Raw genomic sequence first — 18687 nt, forward strand, 5'->3', positions numbered from 1 at the left:
TTTTACTTGTCCTTTACAGTCTCAAAGTCACACTTTGACCTACTGGATATATTGTTTACCCACCTTATCCATACACTGGGAAATTCATCTTGGGGCACCCTGAGGGAATATGACCATTTCTCCATTGTATATAGATATATGATGAACTATGTTTATCAACTCCTCAGTCATGTTTCATAATGCTCAATAGAAGATGACAGGGAGAAAAATATGCATGGCCCCAATTAGAATACTGAACCTTGACTATAAGTTATTCTACTTTTGCTACATATTCTCTCCTCTTTTTATCCTGGGTGTAGCATGGAGAGCTGGGGACAGACCAAATCATAATTACATTAAAGAAAAGAGAAAAAACAAACAAGCGAAATACTCCTACTCCTATTACTACTAATAATAATAATAGTCATAACAATAACATAAAACACATAAAATAATTCAATTTGGTTGATCGTTTTTAATTTAATTATATTTTGAACAGCAGTTAAATAGTTTATTTATTGTATTATTATTATTGTTGTTGTTGTTGTTGTTGTTGTTGTTGTTGTACATAGCTAATGCCATGACAATGACTCTGTTCCAGTGGGAGGAGTGATCCCATGATCATCTGCCGAGGATTTTTTATTTTTTTTTTTTTTGTATTTATTTATTTTTTGTCGACACTTATATATATATATATATATATATATATATATATATATATATATATATATATATATATATATATATATATTAACAACACGATTTGCTACTGTCTAGGATACACCTTGGACATAAGATGCAGATGATGAACGTGTCATCGTAGACGGTCACCCGACCACCCCCTGCCGCTCGTGACAGCACACCTCCGTTCCCTTTCCAGGAGTTCTAGATTCTTCTTTTATTGATTGGTTGCCGCACGAATCGCGTACGGCCTTTGCCGCGCTACAGCCAATCACAATCGAGCGGGGGGCGGGGTTAAGGGAGCATCCCTTTGCGCCGTGCAAGTTTGTTCGAGCCGCCGCTTGACGTTTGGACCGCCTCGGAGTGGGAGAATCCTCTGGACATCACCGCTGACTGGGATTAGATTGAATGAGTTTGCTATAAACAGCTTGTCTTACATAACAGCTAGTAATTCAGCTGGCACGCTGACTGTGAGCTAGCTGCCTCATTTATTCTCCGAACAAAGGACAGTGTTAATTACATTCCTCACATTGGAATAGAGCGCCACAGTTATATTTTATTCCTCGCTGAGTGTCAAGTGCGGCGGTCACAGAGTAGCCTGCAACAGAAGTGAACTGGAGAGCGCTCATTATGTCAGTAGTAGGTATTGATGTGGGTTTCCAAAATTGTTACATCGCTGTGGCCAGGAGCGGTGGCATTGAAACCATTGCCAATGAGTACAGTGACAGATGCACGCCGTAAGTATATCATTGTCACCATCGTGAAATGTAGCTGTGAGTTTGTTACGCAATGTTTGCAACTGGAGTCACAGTCGCTGGTTACCGATGGCACCGACACAGCTCTGGTAACACAAGCAGGCCTACATATAAAACGGAGCGCTTTCGTTGTTGGTTTATTCGCTGTCACAGCAGTTTATTATAGCCTGCGTAAGAAAAAAAAAAACACAAAAAAAAACGTCGCGCAATTTTTTGGTTGCACTCCAAAATGATACCCAGGCCGGGAAGGATCTCCAAATGACCGCCACTGTCAAACATGTTGAAATGTGTTGTGATACCGTGACACGCTCTCGGCTTGGAGAGCGCATCACAGTCCCGACCACTGCGCGTCAAACTTGATTCACAAAGGCAACTAAGAGAAGACAAGAGGTTATTTATAGCTACTGTAAAGATATTAGTACATGTGCCAGAGGAAAAGTAAATTGGTTTTGACATCATGTTAGCGCGTCAGTGGCCTACCAAAACGCTACATCCTCTGAGCATCCCTGTCCACCAGGAGCAGCCCATGAACTTTAGAGAATCGAAGTCTATCATCTATGTTATTGATGATGCATTATTTTGAATTACAGATGCTATTATCGATTAATCATTCGAGCTACTAATATATTCATCACCAACTACTAAGAAATGCTCATGCAGCCCTCTATGTCTGGAGGGACAAGTGGCGGACAAACTGCGTTTGCTGCAGCATCCATACTGAAAATACAGATTGGCTGGTGCAGGAGCTCGGGCACTGCGCCTTTAATCCCTAATGAACTGCGTGGGGATATTTTTGTGGAAAGGGTGAACTGGGGAGTGACCTGCCACTGCCCGCAGATGTGAAATGGATCCCTCAGTCCAGTGTTTCGTCTTTGTCAGTAGCACAATGAATTGCTGTCGGTGTGCCTGCTACAGGAAGTGCTAAATGAGTTTGTGAGGTGGTGTTTTAGGGAAGGATCAGCTTACACTTGAAGGTGAACTGTTCTGCCTTACTGCCCCAGTTTGTAGCTACTCCTTTGACTCCCTTGTGAAATTCCCTCAATCTTTGTGTTCTCTTTGTACTCTGCCTGACAGTGGTACCACACCTACTAGCAGGATTATTATTGCCAAACTAATTTATTGATGTATTTGCATTCTGTCAAGGGCTTGTGTATCTTTGGCCTCCAAGAACCGCATCATTGGAAATGCAGCCAAGAGTCAAGTAAGACATGGCAATTTGTCTGATTTCTGTAATAAAATGAGCATTACACTTTAAGATTAGAACTTTTACCTGCTGGTCGTTTGCCAGTATAAATTCATTATCCACATAATCACATTTACATAATTCACAGTATCACTGTAGATGTCTCTACAAAGTGTAATATGGACCTCCTTGTTTCAGATTATAACAAACTTCAAAAACTCAGTCCATGGCTTTAAAAAGTTCCACGGCAGAGCATTTGATGACCCATTTGTCCAGGGCGAAAAACCCAAGCTGCCTTACAGCTTGCATAAGCTGGCCAATGGTAGCACTGGCATTAAGGTAAAGCACTGTACACTTTTCCAGTGTGTTCCTTTTCTCCATTTTTCTGTGGTGCTTCTTTCTCCCTGTACCTCACTGTGTACTTTTTCTGTTGTCAGTATACACCTTTGTTGTTTTAATTGAATTGCTATTGTATTTTTTTTACTGTACTTGACCTCCAAACAACCTAATAGCAAACGTTCCTGGTTTGGCTTTTGCTTTGAATGGTGTTTTTGTGACCTGATTGTGTTGCGACAGGTGCGCTATTTGGATGAGGACAAAGTGTTCACAGTTGAGCAGATAACAGGAATGCTCTTGACTAAGCTGAAGGAGACGTCTGAGAGCGCCCTGAAGAAGCCGGTGGTTGATTGTGTCATATCGGTGAGTCCTGGAGAAATGACATAGGACCGTTAAATCAGCATAATATTCAAGGGACTACAATGATATGTATTCATTTGCAATCTGTTTTACAGGTCCCAGGTTTTTTCACCGATGCTGAAAGACGATCTGTATTTGATGCATCTCAGATTGCAGGACTGAACTGTTTGCGTTTGATTAATGATACCACAGCAGGTCAGTGTTCTTTAGAAAATTGCGGGTTGTGAAATATCTAAAATAGGCGCATAGCAGTAAGTTGGAACGTTATGAGTCTCAGCATTTGTTCTTTTAAAACTGTATTTATTGCACCAGCTTGCAGACAGCTCTCTAATTCTGGGTTTCACCTTTTATTTAAAAATTGTTAACCGTTATTACTGTCTGAAACCTGCAAGATATTTATAGTTAAATATTGTGTTTCATAAAGCAACAAAAAGTAAAGTGTCAATGCAAAAACATTCCAACAGTTAATACATTTGTAGAATATGATTTGTGTGTTATTTGTGTTTGGATTCATAGTGGCTTTGGCCTATGGAATCTACAAACAGGACCTTCCCACCCCAGAGGAGAAGCCTAGAAATGTAGTTTTTGTAGACATTGGACATTCTTCATACCAAGTCTCCATCGCTGCCTTTAACAAAGGCAAACTTAAGGTGAGCATTTTGTATTTTCTACAGACATTAACATCTGTTTCCTTAAAACTGTAACCCAATAAGAGTTTGTTCTCTCAGGTCCTTGCCACAGCATTTGATCCTTACCTCGGTGGGCGTAATTTCGATGAGGCCCTGGTGGATTACTTCTGTGACGACTTCAAAGGCAGGTACAGACTCAACGTGAGGGAGAACCCCAGGGCTCTCCTGCGGCTCTACCAGGAGTGCGAGAAGCTGAAGAAGCTGATGAGCGCCAACTCCTCTGACCTGCCTCTGAACATAGAGTGCTTCATGAATGACATTGATGTTTCCGGCAAGATGAATAGGTACAAACATGTTTACTTCATCTCCATCTTGCATCTCTGTGAGGAAACTCAAGGTCGTAATGCAGATTTAATGGAAATTGACACTTTATTTGCTCTTACATGTCACCTTCAGGGGCCAATTTGAAGATTTGTGTTCTAAGTTTCTGTCGAGAGTGGAGGGGCCTCTGAAAGCAGTTTTGGAGCAATCAAGTACGTCTATCAAGTGTGGCTTAATGTAGCCGAAAAATACGGTGTAAGTAATAGACAAACAAAGGATCCAAATGCTCGTGTGTATAATTTGTGGCAGAGCTGAGCCGGGATGAAATCTATGCTGTGGAGGTGGTGGGAGGAGCCACGAGAATCCCAGCTATCAAAGAGAGGATCGCCAAGTTCTTTGGCAAAGACATCAGCACCACGCTGAATGCAGATGAAGCTGTTGCTAGAGGCTGTGCACTTCAGGTATGATTCTCCTCTGACTGACACAGATGAGATTTTACAGCTTTGATATGCTGTTATTTGTTTTCTTCCTTTTATTTCACTGAACTGCCACAAAAATGCTGTACAAATAAAGTTCAGTAATAAATAATGAAGTAAATCAGGACATCATTGTAGGCTATATGATTTTAAAACTTCAGTTAATATTTGCTATTTTCTTGACACTGTACTGATTTTGAGAAAGCATTTTTTGCATGTTTGTGCTTCTGATGTGTGTCTTAATTGTTGTGTGTTTGTGTGTGTGCTGATTGCTTGTGTGTAGTGTGCAATTTTGTCCCCAGCGTTTAAGGTGCGGGAATTCTCCATTACCGATGTGGTTCCCTTCCCAATTACTCTGCGCTGGAAATCACCTACAGATGACGGAGTCGGGCAAGGACACTTTGTTCCCTCTCTTAAACAGACATATGAAAGAATCGCTCCATATGGAACAAGCCACTTGTGACATTTCTTTGTTGTGTAGTAAATCAATAGGGCTGGTCAGCTAGATTTAAGATATGTGCTGATTGTGTCTTTGCAGTCTGACTTTTCTTTTACTATCTTCTTGTCACAGGGAGTGTGAGGTGTTCAGTAAGAATCATGCCGCTCCCTTTTCGAAAGTAATCACCTTTCACAAGAAGGAGCCCTTTGACCTTGAAGCCTTCTACAGCAACCCTCAAGAGCTCCCATACCCGGACCACAGGATAGGTACTGATGCTGCTTCTCAAGGTCAAATAATCTGCTTATGAATCAATCATTGGCTCTTGCGCAGTTCTGCCACCAGAGAGACCGACGCAGATCATTTTAGGATGCAAAGCTGTCCATGTACTAGCAAGAGATGTCTACAGCATAAGGGATGAATGATGAATGTGCCCTATGTAGTTTTTTCTGGGTGGCCCATTTGTGGCTCAGTCCCTACAGGGATCTACAACCTGGATGGTAATTAGGAGTAAGGCAGTGTCCCACAGAACACTGATGGATCCTAATGAGTCAGCCAGCTGTCGTCAGAGTCTAGCCTTTTCCTTACGTGAGTGTGTGTGTGTGTACGTGCAGTCTCAGGTGGTATTTCATTTTGTAACGTGTTCCAGTCACCAGCTTCATTACCTTCCACTTGTCTCTAAAGGGAATCTGTTGAGAGCCTGTAAAATCTGAAGCGTGCTTGTCAGATTGAAACGGTTGAGTAAACCGCTCAACCGTCTCTCTCGTTTTGTCCCAGGATGCTTTTCTGTACAGAATGTGGTTCCACAGCCAGATGGAGACAGTTCCAAAGTGAAGGTCAAAGTTCGTGTCAATGTCCATGGCATCTTCAGTGTATCCAGTGCCTCTCTCATTGAGAAGCAGAAAGGAGAGGGAGAGGACATGCAAATGGACACAGAGCCCCTGGTACAGAATGAAGGCAAACCAGAGGACCAGGTAAGAATTTTTTATACAAATTTTCCTCATTTACAAAGCTTCTGGCCCATTTGTAAAAGAATCACATGAATGCAGATGCAATTTTCATTTAATCATCTTTCTTTCTCTGCTTGATAAGACTATCTGGACCTTTTAAAGCCCATTTTCTATCCGTTCTCACCTTCTGAGGCAGCTATCATCTCCTTTTATCGAGTAAAGTTCCTATAAATGAAGGAAGGAGACTGATTACTGTTGTGTGTGGTGCACTTCTTTTGTGACTGTCTCAGGGTTACTCAAGCTAAAATGTTTGTGATTTGAATCATTCAGAAAAGTGTGTCCTTTCAGAGGTTGTTTGTATTCAGTGGGTTAGGGTTTTTATTTTTTATCAACAAAAAATACTTTGAACACGTATTCATTTCAGTCATTTGCAGACTGTTCTGTATCTGTGCTGTATGTGCTTTCTAAATCATCAGGCTCTTTTGTAGCAATGCTGATGCTGATTAAGTGGGACAACAACGATCTGTCACTGCTTAGTCTGGACAAAGTGCATTCATCTGGCAGGATTTTCTCAATGTCTGAACAGTGGTTTTGATTGGTTTTCATGTACAAATTCACAACAACCATCACCTGCCTATCAAATGAATGTGCATTGCCTGGCAACCTGCTACATCATGAGCTATGATTGTTACTGTGATTCGTTAGCTTCAAACTGGTGATCACCAACCAGCGATGGACACAGCAGGCCAAGTCCCGACACTATCTGCGTAATAAACCAACAAGATTTCCAGACTTTAGAGATGGTCCCTAGAGTGTGGTGGAAGCCAGACTTCAACTGGTTTGTTTTAATTTAGCAAAACTTTATGGTGCTCACATACAGTACAGTAATCCTCTACTGTCTTCTGCTTACATCTATGTTAACAGGAGGAGTGTGCATCTGAAATAAAGCTGTTTTATGTCCTTTAATGGATAATTTCTCCATACATTGTGATGTAACTCTTTTTTTTTAAGATGATCTAAATATTATAATGACAGTCTGTTGCATACAATCATTGTTAATGTGTGTTGTATCTCAGACAAAAATGCAGGTGGACCAAGAAGGCCAAAACCAGGGAGACCAGCAGAATGAAGATCCCAGTTCCTGCAGTAAGGTAAGTAGGGATATGATTACATAGAGCCATATTCATTTGTCTGATGAAGAGATTAATATCAATTTGGTGAGGTTCATCATGGGCAAAATACATGACTTAAAATACAAAAGAAGTCGTAATAGGACTCTGGCTAGGACTGACTTGGCATCCTGGTTTTCCAATCCAGGAGGGGACCTCTGGGGAAAAGCAGGACCCAGCAGCAGGGGGAAGCAAGCCCAAAGTCAAGGTGAAGAGCACTGATCTGCCCATCATGGCCAACACCATACGACAGCTGGACAGGGATGTCCTCAATAACTTTGTGGAGTATGAGGTGAGTTACTTAGGTGGCCTTTGGTAACGCTGAGTCATGGTCTAATTGGGATGCTGTGCTATACTGGAAGAAGGCTATACTGGAGGATGTCCAACTGTGTGTGATTGAAAAGGTTCTTCTTTTTTGACATCTTACAGGTCACACTGTTCAAATCTTTCACATGATGTTCCTCAAAGTGGTGTCCCGGGATGTCCCAGGTGTCCTTGAGGGATTTAGAGTTAGGAATAGATTAGTTTCACTTTAATTTCACAAGTCAGTGTGATGAGATAATTTAAAAGGATGGTTGTTTTGACTATAGTTTCATATCTCCCTTGCCATGATTTTCTGTCAGTATAGACACTTATATAATTCAAAGCAGCAAGTAGCATACAAAACAATTCTCAAATGGTATTTCTTAGGTTAAAAGCTTATCAGATGGACGCCCATAGTTCTGTATAGATTTATTTAATGGTCCATGACATGCATGGACCATTAAATATAGCAGATGATGTTGCAGTTCTCCACAAGTGTGAACTGGTGAAGCTGTTATGTAGCAGCTGTCTTCTGTGAATGTGTGATGTTAAACCTGAACCTGTGACTCATGTTCTGTCCCCTATAAAACCTGCTATCATGCTCAGATTTATACTTTGAAGTAAAGCAAAAATACTCAAAATCACTTTTAAAAAGGTATAAAAACATCTTATTTTGACAGGTAGAGGTCTGTGTTATTACCGTTATACCATTAAATGTTTTTTGTTCTTAAGAGACAAATACTGTATTTGTGTGTGGCTCTTCTCTTCAGGGCCAAATGATTGTCCAGGACAAACTGGAGAAAGAGCGAAATGATGCTAAAAATGCTGTTGAGGAATATGTGTATGACTTGCGGGACAAACTCTGTGGGATATATGAAAAGTACATCACCGAGGAGGTATGCACTGATTTCTTACATTTACCTCTGTTTCCTAACAGTATTCAGAATTGTACAGTAAAGATCGGTATATTTGGGTATTGCTGCCATAGAAGGTACGTTATATTTTCCTGGTGTCTGTTTTTCGTCCGGCCCTTACCAATAGGACAGCAGCCGACTGACGCTGATGTTAGAGGACACAGAGAACTGGCTGTATGAGGAGGGAGAGGACCAACCCAAACAAGTCTATGTGGACAAACTGGACGCGCTCAAGGTTTGTTTGTGTTTACTGCACGACAATTTCTATTTTCAGTTTCAATTACTTTCTGTTGACCGAAGCAAACTGAGACAGATGTGCTTCTGCTTTCACAAACTGCTGGAAAAGCCTTTATTAACACACAGGGCTGGTTTAGTATTGAGGTTTTGTCTTACAGTCTTCCCAGTTGGCCTGGAATAGAAAATTTGCTAATATGAATCCTTTTCCAGAGGTTTGGGCAACCCATTCAGGAGCGGCACAGAGAGAGTGAGGACAGGCCGAGGGCTTTTGAAGAGCTGGGCAAGAAACTGCAGCTGTACATGAAGGCCGTGGATGCTTATAAACAGAAGGTAAACCCTCTCGAAAGCAGTGATGTGCTGCCTTTCCATCCTCTTAAATTCACAAATTGTGTACACATTACTAAGGGAGATGGCATGTATCAAAGTTAAGTATTTTAAAGTGTTATGGCACAATTTGTAAACTTGTACAATGTGTAAAGGTCTAGTGTGAATGACACCACATTTAAGTTCCAGTTAAATTTTTCTTTTTAGGGACAAAATATAAAACTTAATGCTTTACCTTTTTGACAGTTTTGGCGTGATTCTTCCGCCTTCATCAGAAGCGTCACCAGTATGTCGGGTGGTGACGTTCCTTAACCACATTTAGCCCCTGCTGGGATTGCATTATCCTGCATTATACTCTCTGTTGGCCTGTGTGTACACAGTGAAATGTCTGAGGTCACATTGCTGGGACTTTTTCCACATTGCTAATTAATCATGCCTGTTCTGTTTTCTCTTTGACACATGATCAAACCACTTAAGTGGATTTATAGATAATCAATATATAGAGGCAATAGGTAATGCAATTGAGGCCTCTATTCCATGTTAATGATCCTCTTTTTTGTCACAAACTCCATACTAGGATGAGCGATATCTGCATTTGACTGTTGAGGAAATGAGCACTGTGGAGAAGTGTGTAGGTGAAAGCATGGGTTGGCTGAACAGCAAGATGAATGCCCAGAGCAAACTCGCCATTACTCAGGACCCCATTGTCAAAGTAGCAGACGTCATTGCCAAAATACAGGTATGCAAATAGCAATTTAAAATGGAATTGTTATTTTATTAGTAATGAGATATGTTGATACATTTCAACATTTCACACTCACCAGGAACTGGAGGATATATGCAATCCAGTGATCAACAGGCCGAAGCCGAAAGTAGAGGAGGTGGCGGACGAGAATGATAAAAACAGTGGAGCTCACAATGGTCCGACAGCAAAGCAAGGGGCAGAGGGGAAGGGAGACACCAAAGGGAGCCAGCAGACAAAGCCTGGCTCAGGAGAGATGGAGGTGGACTGAGACCTCTGTCCAACACCAGACGCTAAGAACACCACTCCAGTTACCATCTCTGACCATTTAGACAGTAGAAACATAAATACCTGGGACCATCTCTCCATGTTTACCAGCCACTCAGCAGGGTGTTTTGTGCATTGTTTTTCATGTCCCTCTGTTGGACTTCCCTTTTGAATTTTTTGTTTTAACCTCTTTACCCTTGTGTGTGACAATGGTGTGCTTTACTCTCTTAAAGGTTTGATATACTTAATAAACGGAAGAATGACAATGCAAGAGATTACACTGATTCTGAAGTAAAACCGTTGTTTCTGTACCATACAGGCAGATAAACTTTTGCGTTTGCATTCCTATGTCTTGTAAACGTCCAATATCAGCAGTAAATCCCATCACTCATAACCTAAGAGAAATAGAAAGTGCTGTTCAAACAGTTGCAATGGCTGATCAATTTATTAGTATGTATGCAATAATACATATTATATATATATTTGTATTTAATGAGTTTGTTCATGTCTGGAAAATGTAAATACTATTTTAGTAATTTAAAGCAGCCAGCACATATAGTATATGTATATAAATAACACATTCCTAGTGTTATAATGGTAATGCTTGATGCACCAGATCTCTTAGGTAGTGATTGGCTGCCTGTTTCCTTTATTTGTTTTCATGCATTTTCCATATTTAAGTCATGGGATTTAAAGATGGCAAATAATAAATGCATTTGTCTGTAAGACAAACCTTCAGTCTGAAATTGTTTGATTTTCAGCTACTAGCCAAGAAGTGAAACAAAGTGGAGCTGCACAAGTATCTGTGGGTGAGGGATGTCTGGTTACAGTGATCAAACACAGCACAAGAAATAGGGAAAGATGTAATAACTCGTATTTAGTTTCCCAATAAAATAAATGGCAAAACCTAAATCACATCCCAGACAGTTATATTGTAGTCCTAAAAACTATTTGGAGCGGCAAAAGCTGAAAGGGTGGGGCAACGGAACATAAAAATGACACTTTTCTGCAGGGAGTGTCACAAGTTTTGAACGAGAATACTGACAAGCTACCATGATAACAACACCGTGCGTGCCTTTAAAATGGGCGTGGCACGCTCGGTTTGTATGACGTAGCCCTGTGACGTCGGCACGAGAGTAACGGGCGGATATTTTCAAAACGGAAGAAATGTGAAAGTTTTGGAGGGCAACAAAATAATAACATTAATTCACCCTAATATAAGGACTATTGATGCATGTAGTCGGACGAGGAATATCGGTAGAGACCTGGATGCTTCTGCAAGAACGAATTCGAGCAAGATGAGTGTTTCAATCGGCGATAAAATTGAGGTAAGTCGCATCGTTAAGCTAACACCAGCCAGCCAAGCTAACTGCCGTTGAGGCTAACTCAGACACAGGAGTTTGTCAGCTAAGGCAACAATTTATTTGAAGGGTCAACAGTGTTTAAGCATTGTTAAGAGAAACTTTTAAAATGTAAGGATTTAACCCCTTCATTGAAACTTTTAAAGTTATATGAAACTGCAAGCTAAGTCAGTACCCACGTTAAGTCGTTGATGTTAGTATTAGCTTGCAGCGTCTGTCGGTGTAAATTTACTCTGCTCTCTTGGGACAAACATTGATGTCGTTCCCCTTCACTGCACCAAGACTGCACCGTGCTGCTTGGAAACGGCTACAACACCAGTGCTCCTCGTTAGCGGGAAGACAGCCGGGATAATTAAAGGCTTTGGTTGGCCATATGACAGAGTCAGGTGTAGATGGCATGTTTTTCGGTTAGCGTTGTTGTGGGAGGACTTCCTATGTGTACTGACGACCAAACGCCAACATCTCTGAAGCTAACGCCAGAAGTTGGCTTGTCTTGATACAGCCAGCATGTCGCAGGCTAGAGGGGCGATTTTCGATAAAGTTGTTTACTGTTTCTTCCAAAACCTCTCTACTGAACCCGTTGTCAGCAAAGATGAAGAGAGAATCTTATCTTCTGCTCAGGAGCTCGGGATTGAGGTATCATGATGTGCAGGCTGCTGTGTAAATGTTTTTTTTTTTTTTTTTTTTTTTTTTTTTTTTTTTTTTTTACTTAGGAAGTTATCCTGATAGTCAAATTTCTGTGATGATTTCGAGTTTATTGCGTGCACACAATTCGACACTTTCTTTTTTGTATTTTCTCTTTTAGGACTTTAAAGTCCTCACCATGCTGGGCAAAGGTTCTTTTGCATGTGTTTACCGGGCAAAATCAGTGAAGACCGGTGTGGAGGTTGCTATCAAAACGGTAAGATTTCCTCACCCACGATTTACATGACACTGTGAGATTTTTAGTAAGATCAGTACCCCAAGCTTTTGCCATCCACCAGAAGGTAGGGTGACAACTGGGACTGTTGGATTATTAGACCCTGGCACCCTCCCATGGGCCTCTTATGGTCCCTAGACTCCCCACAAAATAGACTTGAAAAGTTGAGGTGACAGATTGGCAACTAACCACAGGGGCAAAGCAGCTAGTGGCACTAATACCACATTACATCATGCACCTACTGTATGTGCAGCAGCTTTGTAATTATCTCCATTGTCCCCCCCTGCAGATTGACAAAAAAGCTATGCACAAAGCCGGTATGGTGCAACGTGTGACAAATGAAGTGGAAATTCAGTGTCGATTGAAGCACCCTTCAATTCTTGAGGTGAGATTGTTTGTACATGATTAAGTGCCTCTAACCGTTTACTGTTTGGTTGTGTTTATTACACTATATGTTGTGTACTGTTATTTGTGTTTCTGCTTGCCTTTCAGTCAGCTTTTATTTTTCCGTAAAGTTCATTCATTCAGTTCAAAACTACCCTGTTCAGTGCCAGTTACTTTTCACATCTTTTCTAGTTTATGAATGTATCATGGTTACTGATGTGAATCCCAGATTAGGCAAACAACCAAGCTCTCCTTTCCTCTTTGGCTGGAAATCATTCTGAATTTTGATGGTATCCCGCTTAAGCTGAAAGATCTAAAGCTGGATCAGACTGAAAATCTTTGGGTCAAACCTTCAAAGAATTTACAATCATATTGTCCTGTACTTTTCTCATGTTTTAGACATTATGTATAACTGTGTGCTATGTTGTTTTGTGTTGAAGCTGTACAACTACTTTGAAGACAGCAACTATGTGTACTTGGTGTTGGAGATGTGCCATAATGGAGAGATGAGCCGGTACCTCAAAGAACGCAAGATGCCTTTCTCTGAGGATGAAGGTCAGTTGAGGCTTCTTTTTGAAATAATGTAAATAAACTATTTTACTTGTGAAAGTGATTGTAGTTGTTATGTTGCAGTAAATAAGGGTTCAACAGTTTTGCAAGCTTCCATCCCTTTGTTTTAAAAATTGTTATGTTGTTTTTCTTTCACAGCAAGGCATTTCATGCATCAAATAGTAAAAGGGATGCTGTATTTGCATACCCACGGCATCATGCATCGAGATCTTACCTTATCAAACCTTCTGCTGACCAGCAACATGAACATAAAAATAGCAGACTTTGGCTTGGCCACTCAGCTCAAGCTCCCAAATGAGAAGCACTTCACCATGTGTGGGACACCTAACTACATCTCCCCGGAGGTGGCTACCCGCAGTGCCCACGGCCTGGAATCAGATGTCTGGTCACTAGGGTGCATGTTCTATGCTTTCTTAACGGGTCATCCTCCATTTGACACGGACACAGTCAAACACACCCTCACCAAAGTGGTTCTTGGGGAGTATGAAATGCCCAGCCATGTTTCTGATGAGGCTCAGGACCTGATCCACCAGCTCCTGCAGAAGGACCCTGCGCAGCGCCCCAGCCTGTCTGCAGTGCTGGACCACCCGTTCATGACCGAGAGCCTGTTGACCAGGACCAATGAGCTGGGGCTGGGTGACACAGGATCCATGGATAGTGGCATTGCCACACTCTCCACGGCCTGTACCTCCTCCACCTCAGCTAGCAGCAGCAACCGCCTCCAGAGGAGAACCAAGCACATGATAAGCTCTGCACTTCCCAACCGCATGACGCCCATCCCAAGTCTACCATGCCCGCCCACCAGCACATGTTTTGAGGATGGAGATCAGTGGTGGCGGCAGCAGCCCGCTGACAGAGCTCACAGAGAGGGCAGGAGCAGGGCAATTTATAGTGGAGAGAGTGGACAGCCCCACTCCCGCTATCTAAGGAGGGCTCACTCGTCAGATCGCTCTAGTTCTGCTGCACCGGGCCAGGGGAGTGGTCATGCTGAGCTGGGGCGATGCCACTCAGAGGAGACTCTGACAGGCTCAGGGAGAGCAGCCTTCCCCATTTCCTCCACTCCACACCCATTCTCAGAGCAAGGAAGGCTACCATCGCCTCCTGTCAAACAGTCAGCCAAGTAAAATCTCTCTTTATGTTCTAATAATAATTTCTCAAATATCATCATCTTAGACTGACTCACAGGGTGCAAATTCTTTCTTTGTTTTTAGCTCTGGATCTTCATTATCCACACAGACAGTCCATCCGCCAAGCCTGCAGTTCCAAGAACCAGACAGGGTTTCTAATTGGTTCAGTAAAGAGGGTAAAGTCACCGTTTTTCCTTCCTTTGCTTCACTAACTCTGCATGTGTAGTAGATTTCATTATTTCAATTTACGTATTGAACTTAGACTCTGGTCCAGAGTGATTTACAGTGGCTGAGCAGGAAAGGGTTCAGTGTTGCACCACAAGGCAACCCTGCCTCCTAAACAAGTCTAAGGAATGTTTTCCAGGGTTCATACAGTCATGGAAATCCTGAAGAAGTCAATGAATTTGAAAAGGGAAAAGCTACAGAGAGTAGTAATTTTCTAAACGTTTTGCAAATGTTGTGGCAATCACTAAATTGTGGTGCTTCAATGTGTGTGCAACAATATTATCTCAGTCTGGTAAAGAAAGTTAGAAATAGCTTATGTTACTTATGCTAGTAAACAATATGCGCATTTTGCTCAAGTAATTGCAGAATTGTTTCAGTTTCAACTGGAATTAAAAGATGAGAAAAACACTAGGTGTGTGTATGTTACTCAGTTGTCTTAGTGAGGCTCATGCAGTATTTAAAATATAGACCAACTTTGGAAAAGTATGTAGTGTTAAAAGACATTTTCACTAGCCGTTCTACCACAGAAAAGTCATTGAAAATTGTCAGTTTAAAAAAGTACGTTTTCTGTTCTTGCTTAGGTTCTGGGCCGAGGCCCACAGACAGCAGCACTCACAGCAGTAGTGGAAGTTTCCACAGCAGCCGAGGACCTTTAGGGGTTCACAACTCTTGGACAGAACAGCCGTTAACCCGAGGGGCCAACCTTCACCACCACCTGCACCACCCCCTTCCCCCAAATGCTGACTCATACAGGGAGAATATACCTGGAGCTGAGTTCCAGCTTCCTCATGGCAGAGAGATGAAACTTCCAGCCAAGGAGAAGAAAACACTGAGAGACCTGGTCTCACCTCTGTGTGCTACCAGACTGAAACCTATTAGACAGAAGACCAAAAACGCTGTTGTAAGATTCTGCTCATGTTTATCTGCCAGTAGGACCTCCTTATTTCTCTATGCATGGCGTTTCAGAAAGTTGTTCTCTCATCTTTCTTCTTATACATCCTTGTTTTCTCAGGTGAGCATCCTGGACACAGGTGAAGTGTGTATGGAGCTGTTAAAGTGTCACGGTGGTCAAGAGAGGGTCAAAGAAGTCCTTCGAATATCCTGTGATGGCTTAATGGTGAGTTGCAATAACCTCAGTACTAATTTCTGGCGTTATACAGCACTCTGAGTGTCACTTACTAACTCCTCTTCCAAATCTGTCCATACCTCTGTCATGTATACCAGCACAATAGAATGCTGGTAAACTTGTTGATATAATGTGCTCTGAATTTTAATAGTCATCATTCCTGCAAATCCCACTATTTATCTCTTGTAGGTGACAATATACCAGCCAAATGATGGGAAGGGTTTTCCTGTGCTGGACTGTCCCCCTGCCCCTCCTGAAGATATTCTGATTTGTAGCTATGAGGATCTTCCAGGTATGCTGATACACCACACCCAGTAATGTTGCCCAATTAAAAATTTATTAAATGTACCTCAGTAGATTTTAATTGGTGTGTTTTATTTATAGAGAAATATTGGAAGAAGTACCAGTATGCCTCCAAGTTTGTGCAGCTTGTAAAATCCAAGACTCCCAAAGTCACCCTTTACACAAAGTATGCCAAGTGCATGCTGATGGAGAACTCCCCAAACGCAGACCTGGAAGTTTGCTTTTATGATGGTGAGTTGGTGAGCGCTAATGTTGACTGACTTTTTTTTCCTCCAGACTAAATTGGCTGCCTTTTAGTTATTTATTATCATCATGCTCCATAAACAGCTCTTGACCCCGCCAAGTTGCTCTGTGTCGTAACAGGAGCAAAGACCCACAAGACATCAGAGCTGGTGCGAGTGGTTGAGAAGAGCGGGAAGTCATACACAGTGAAGGGCGATGTGGGCCTGAGCGGCCTGAGCCCAGAGAGCAGGTTGTATGTGGAGCTGTCCGATGAGGGCCACAACATGTGTCTGTCTCTAGAAGCTGCCATCATCGCAGAGGAGCAGCGCAGCGCCAAGAACACTCCTTTCTTCCCAATAACAATTGGCAGGTGAGATGAACACGCTATAATGTTGTGTTTCTGGTTCAGGTAAGTCTTGTGTGGCTAATCATAGTTCTGTGTATGTCATCCCTCTTAGGAGACCTGCCAACCCTGACTCCCTTTGCTCATCGTCACTGCCATCCCAGCCAGTGCCTGCTGATGCAGCCTCACCTCCCCAACATTCACAGATCACTCCGTCGGTGGGTGTCCTGCAGATAAGTGCTCTACAAGATAAATGACCTGCCATATTTAGAGACTTTTACAGATGCACTATTTTAGATAAACTATATCTATCTATCCATCTATTTATCTTTTTTTTTTATAACATTCTCTTATTTCAAATCTGCAGATGATCTCTTATGATGGATCTGATTTCACGACAGCCAGCCTGAACAAGAAAAGCTCTCCGACAAGACAGGACCTGGTGCACAGCACGGGGAAAGTGGTTAAGTCGATATTTGTGCCCAACGTTGGATGGGCATCTCGGGTAAAACATTCTCACAATGTGTTATAATCAGCTGTGTAAACCTCTTTGGTGTGAAAAGGGTTGGATTTCAGAGTGTTTGTGCCTCTCTGTATGTGCAGCTGACCAGTGGAGAGGTGTGGGTGCAGTTCAATGACGGGTCTCAGCTGGTGGTGCAAGCAGGAGTCTCCTGCATCACTTACACATCTCCAGAGGGGCTGATCACCAGGTACTGATCTACACCTGTCCCTCTATTGCCTTCAGTGCTGATTAACCTTTTGTGTGGGTATTGAGACGTCATTAGAGAGGGAGACCCAGCAGACAAAGCCCTTAGGGTTTCGTGCTGCTCCAGAGTTGGTGGTTGAGACCGTCTGTGGCCACGAGACTTACAAAGCAAACTCACACTTTTGGTTGTATTCATTTGTCAGCGGTGTTCCCTAAGGTCCTTCTCTGATGCATTTTTTGCAGAGTTGTAGTTGTAACAAGACCTAGTTGCTGACATGGATCTGCTTGTCTTCCTCAACAGGTACAAGGAGAATGAGAAGTTGCCTGAGCATGTGAAGGAAAAGCTTCACTGTCTGTCCACCATCCTGGGACAGCTGGCCAGCCCGGCAGCACACCGCCTGCACCAGCCACACTAACGCTCCTTGGTTAGCAGAGGCCCGGCAGGGAACAGAAAGTAGCATTACAGGCTTTGTGCCATCGTCTGTCTTTCATCAAGTGTTCTTGTAAATATAAACTTTTTTACGTGTACATAAGACTAAGATTATGAAAAGATTTATTTTATTAAGTGGCTATTTTATACAGTGCTGTTACTGTCCAATTCAGATTAGTTTGTATGTGTCTGTCATATTTTTTACCATGTTTATCTCAAATCATCTCCTCAATGCAATGTCAGATCTGTGAAAGCTGAGGCAATAAACATCTGTAGGCTGCGTTGACAATCGCTGCATTTTGTTTTGCTGTCTTCTCTTTGAACTTGACATTTATGGATGACCATAACTAATTTTTGTGGAAAATAATTAAAGTATTTATAGCTACTTTATGGTTTCAGTATACAATATTGACAAATGAGACACCAAGCTGCCCTTTACTGCCATGAGAAGCAGTCTACCCACACAAGTGCTGGTCATGACAGATCAGCTTTTTATGGAAGGATCTTTGGGATTTCTTGTGCTCTGAGGCGTTGTGCTCAGTTTACAGTGTGGATGAAGGTAGTAAGAATGTGTGTAATAAAGAAAAAATGCTTTTGACATAAATTCTGCCGCACCAAGTGGGTTGCCATTGCTGCACGGATGAACTTTGTTCAGAAACACAGAACATGATTTTAAATTCTAATTGAGATCCCAGGGTTTCTAAAAATAATATATATATCCCACTGAATTGCTGGGAAATGTGTATAAAATGATGCAGAAGACATCTATTTTGAACAGGTGTAATGGTGCAGCCATTAAACAATGGCATCTTGGATTTGAGTATTTCACTCAATGTACAGAAAGTGTGATGAAGCTTCAGTGAGGTGTTGCAACCAACAGATATATACTATGTATGTGATTGTACAATA

At 42.0% G+C, this 18687-nt stretch overlaps 2 protein-coding genes across 2 annotated transcripts; both read left to right on the forward strand.

Annotated features, from left to right (window-relative positions):
• Positions 1 to 1012: 1012 nt before the first annotated feature.
• hspa4l (heat shock protein 4 like) lies at positions 1013 to 10800 on the forward strand. Its single transcript, XM_030044788.1, has 19 exons — positions 1013 to 1397; positions 2559 to 2616; positions 2797 to 2937; positions 3175 to 3297; positions 3390 to 3489; positions 3811 to 3944; positions 4023 to 4267; positions 4380 to 4456; positions 4554 to 4705; positions 5004 to 5110; positions 5292 to 5425; positions 5934 to 6130; positions 7183 to 7257; positions 7424 to 7567; positions 8349 to 8474; positions 8620 to 8727; positions 8940 to 9059; positions 9631 to 9792; positions 9878 to 10800. The coding sequence occupies exons 1-19, from the start codon at positions 1291 to 1293 to the stop codon at positions 10064 to 10066; spliced, it is 2499 nt and encodes an 832-aa protein (XP_029900648.1). The 5' UTR covers positions 1013 to 1290; the 3' UTR covers positions 10067 to 10800.
• A 385-nt stretch (positions 10801 to 11185) lies between these two features.
• plk4 (polo-like kinase 4 (Drosophila)) lies at positions 11186 to 18072 on the forward strand. The gene is made up of 15 exons (XM_030045266.1): positions 11186 to 11390; positions 12229 to 12324; positions 12632 to 12727; positions 13167 to 13281; positions 13435 to 14416; positions 14508 to 14599; positions 15230 to 15549; positions 15661 to 15765; positions 15964 to 16066; positions 16159 to 16308; positions 16441 to 16669; positions 16758 to 16860; positions 17010 to 17147; positions 17246 to 17352; positions 17650 to 18072. Exons 1-15 carry the CDS (start codon positions 11361 to 11363, stop codon positions 17762 to 17764), a joined length of 2781 nt encoding a protein of 926 aa, XP_029901126.1. The 5' UTR covers positions 11186 to 11360; the 3' UTR covers positions 17765 to 18072.
• Positions 18073 to 18687: the final 615 nt, after the last annotated feature.

The sequence above is a fragment of the Myripristis murdjan genome, chromosome 22 (assembly GCF_902150065.1).
Source record: "Myripristis murdjan chromosome 22, fMyrMur1.1, whole genome shotgun sequence".
NCBI classification, from domain to species: domain Eukaryota; kingdom Metazoa; phylum Chordata; class Actinopteri; order Holocentriformes; family Holocentridae; genus Myripristis; species Myripristis murdjan.

Coding starts and splice junctions, on each gene's coding strand:
- plk4 (XM_030045266.1), top strand. CDS start 11,361: ATGAGTGTTTCAATCGGCGATAAAATTGAG. Junction 12,728..13,166: donor AGCACCCTTCAATTCTTGAG/GTGAGATTGTTT, acceptor TTTGTGTTGAAG/CTGTACAACTACTTTGAAGA. Junction 15,550..15,660: donor AGAAGACCAAAAACGCTGTT/GTAAGATTCTGC, acceptor TTGTTTTCTCAG/GTGAGCATCCTGGACACAGG.
- hspa4l (XM_030044788.1), top strand. CDS start 1,291: ATGTCAGTAGTAGGTATTGATGTGGGTTTCCAAAATTGTTACATCGCT. Junction 3,945..4,022: donor TTAACAAAGGCAAACTTAAG/GTGAGCATTTTG, acceptor TTGTTCTCTCAG/GTCCTTGCCACAGCATTTGA. Junction 9,793..9,877: donor ACGTCATTGCCAAAATACAG/GTATGCAAATAG, acceptor CACACTCACCAG/GAACTGGAGGATATATGCAA.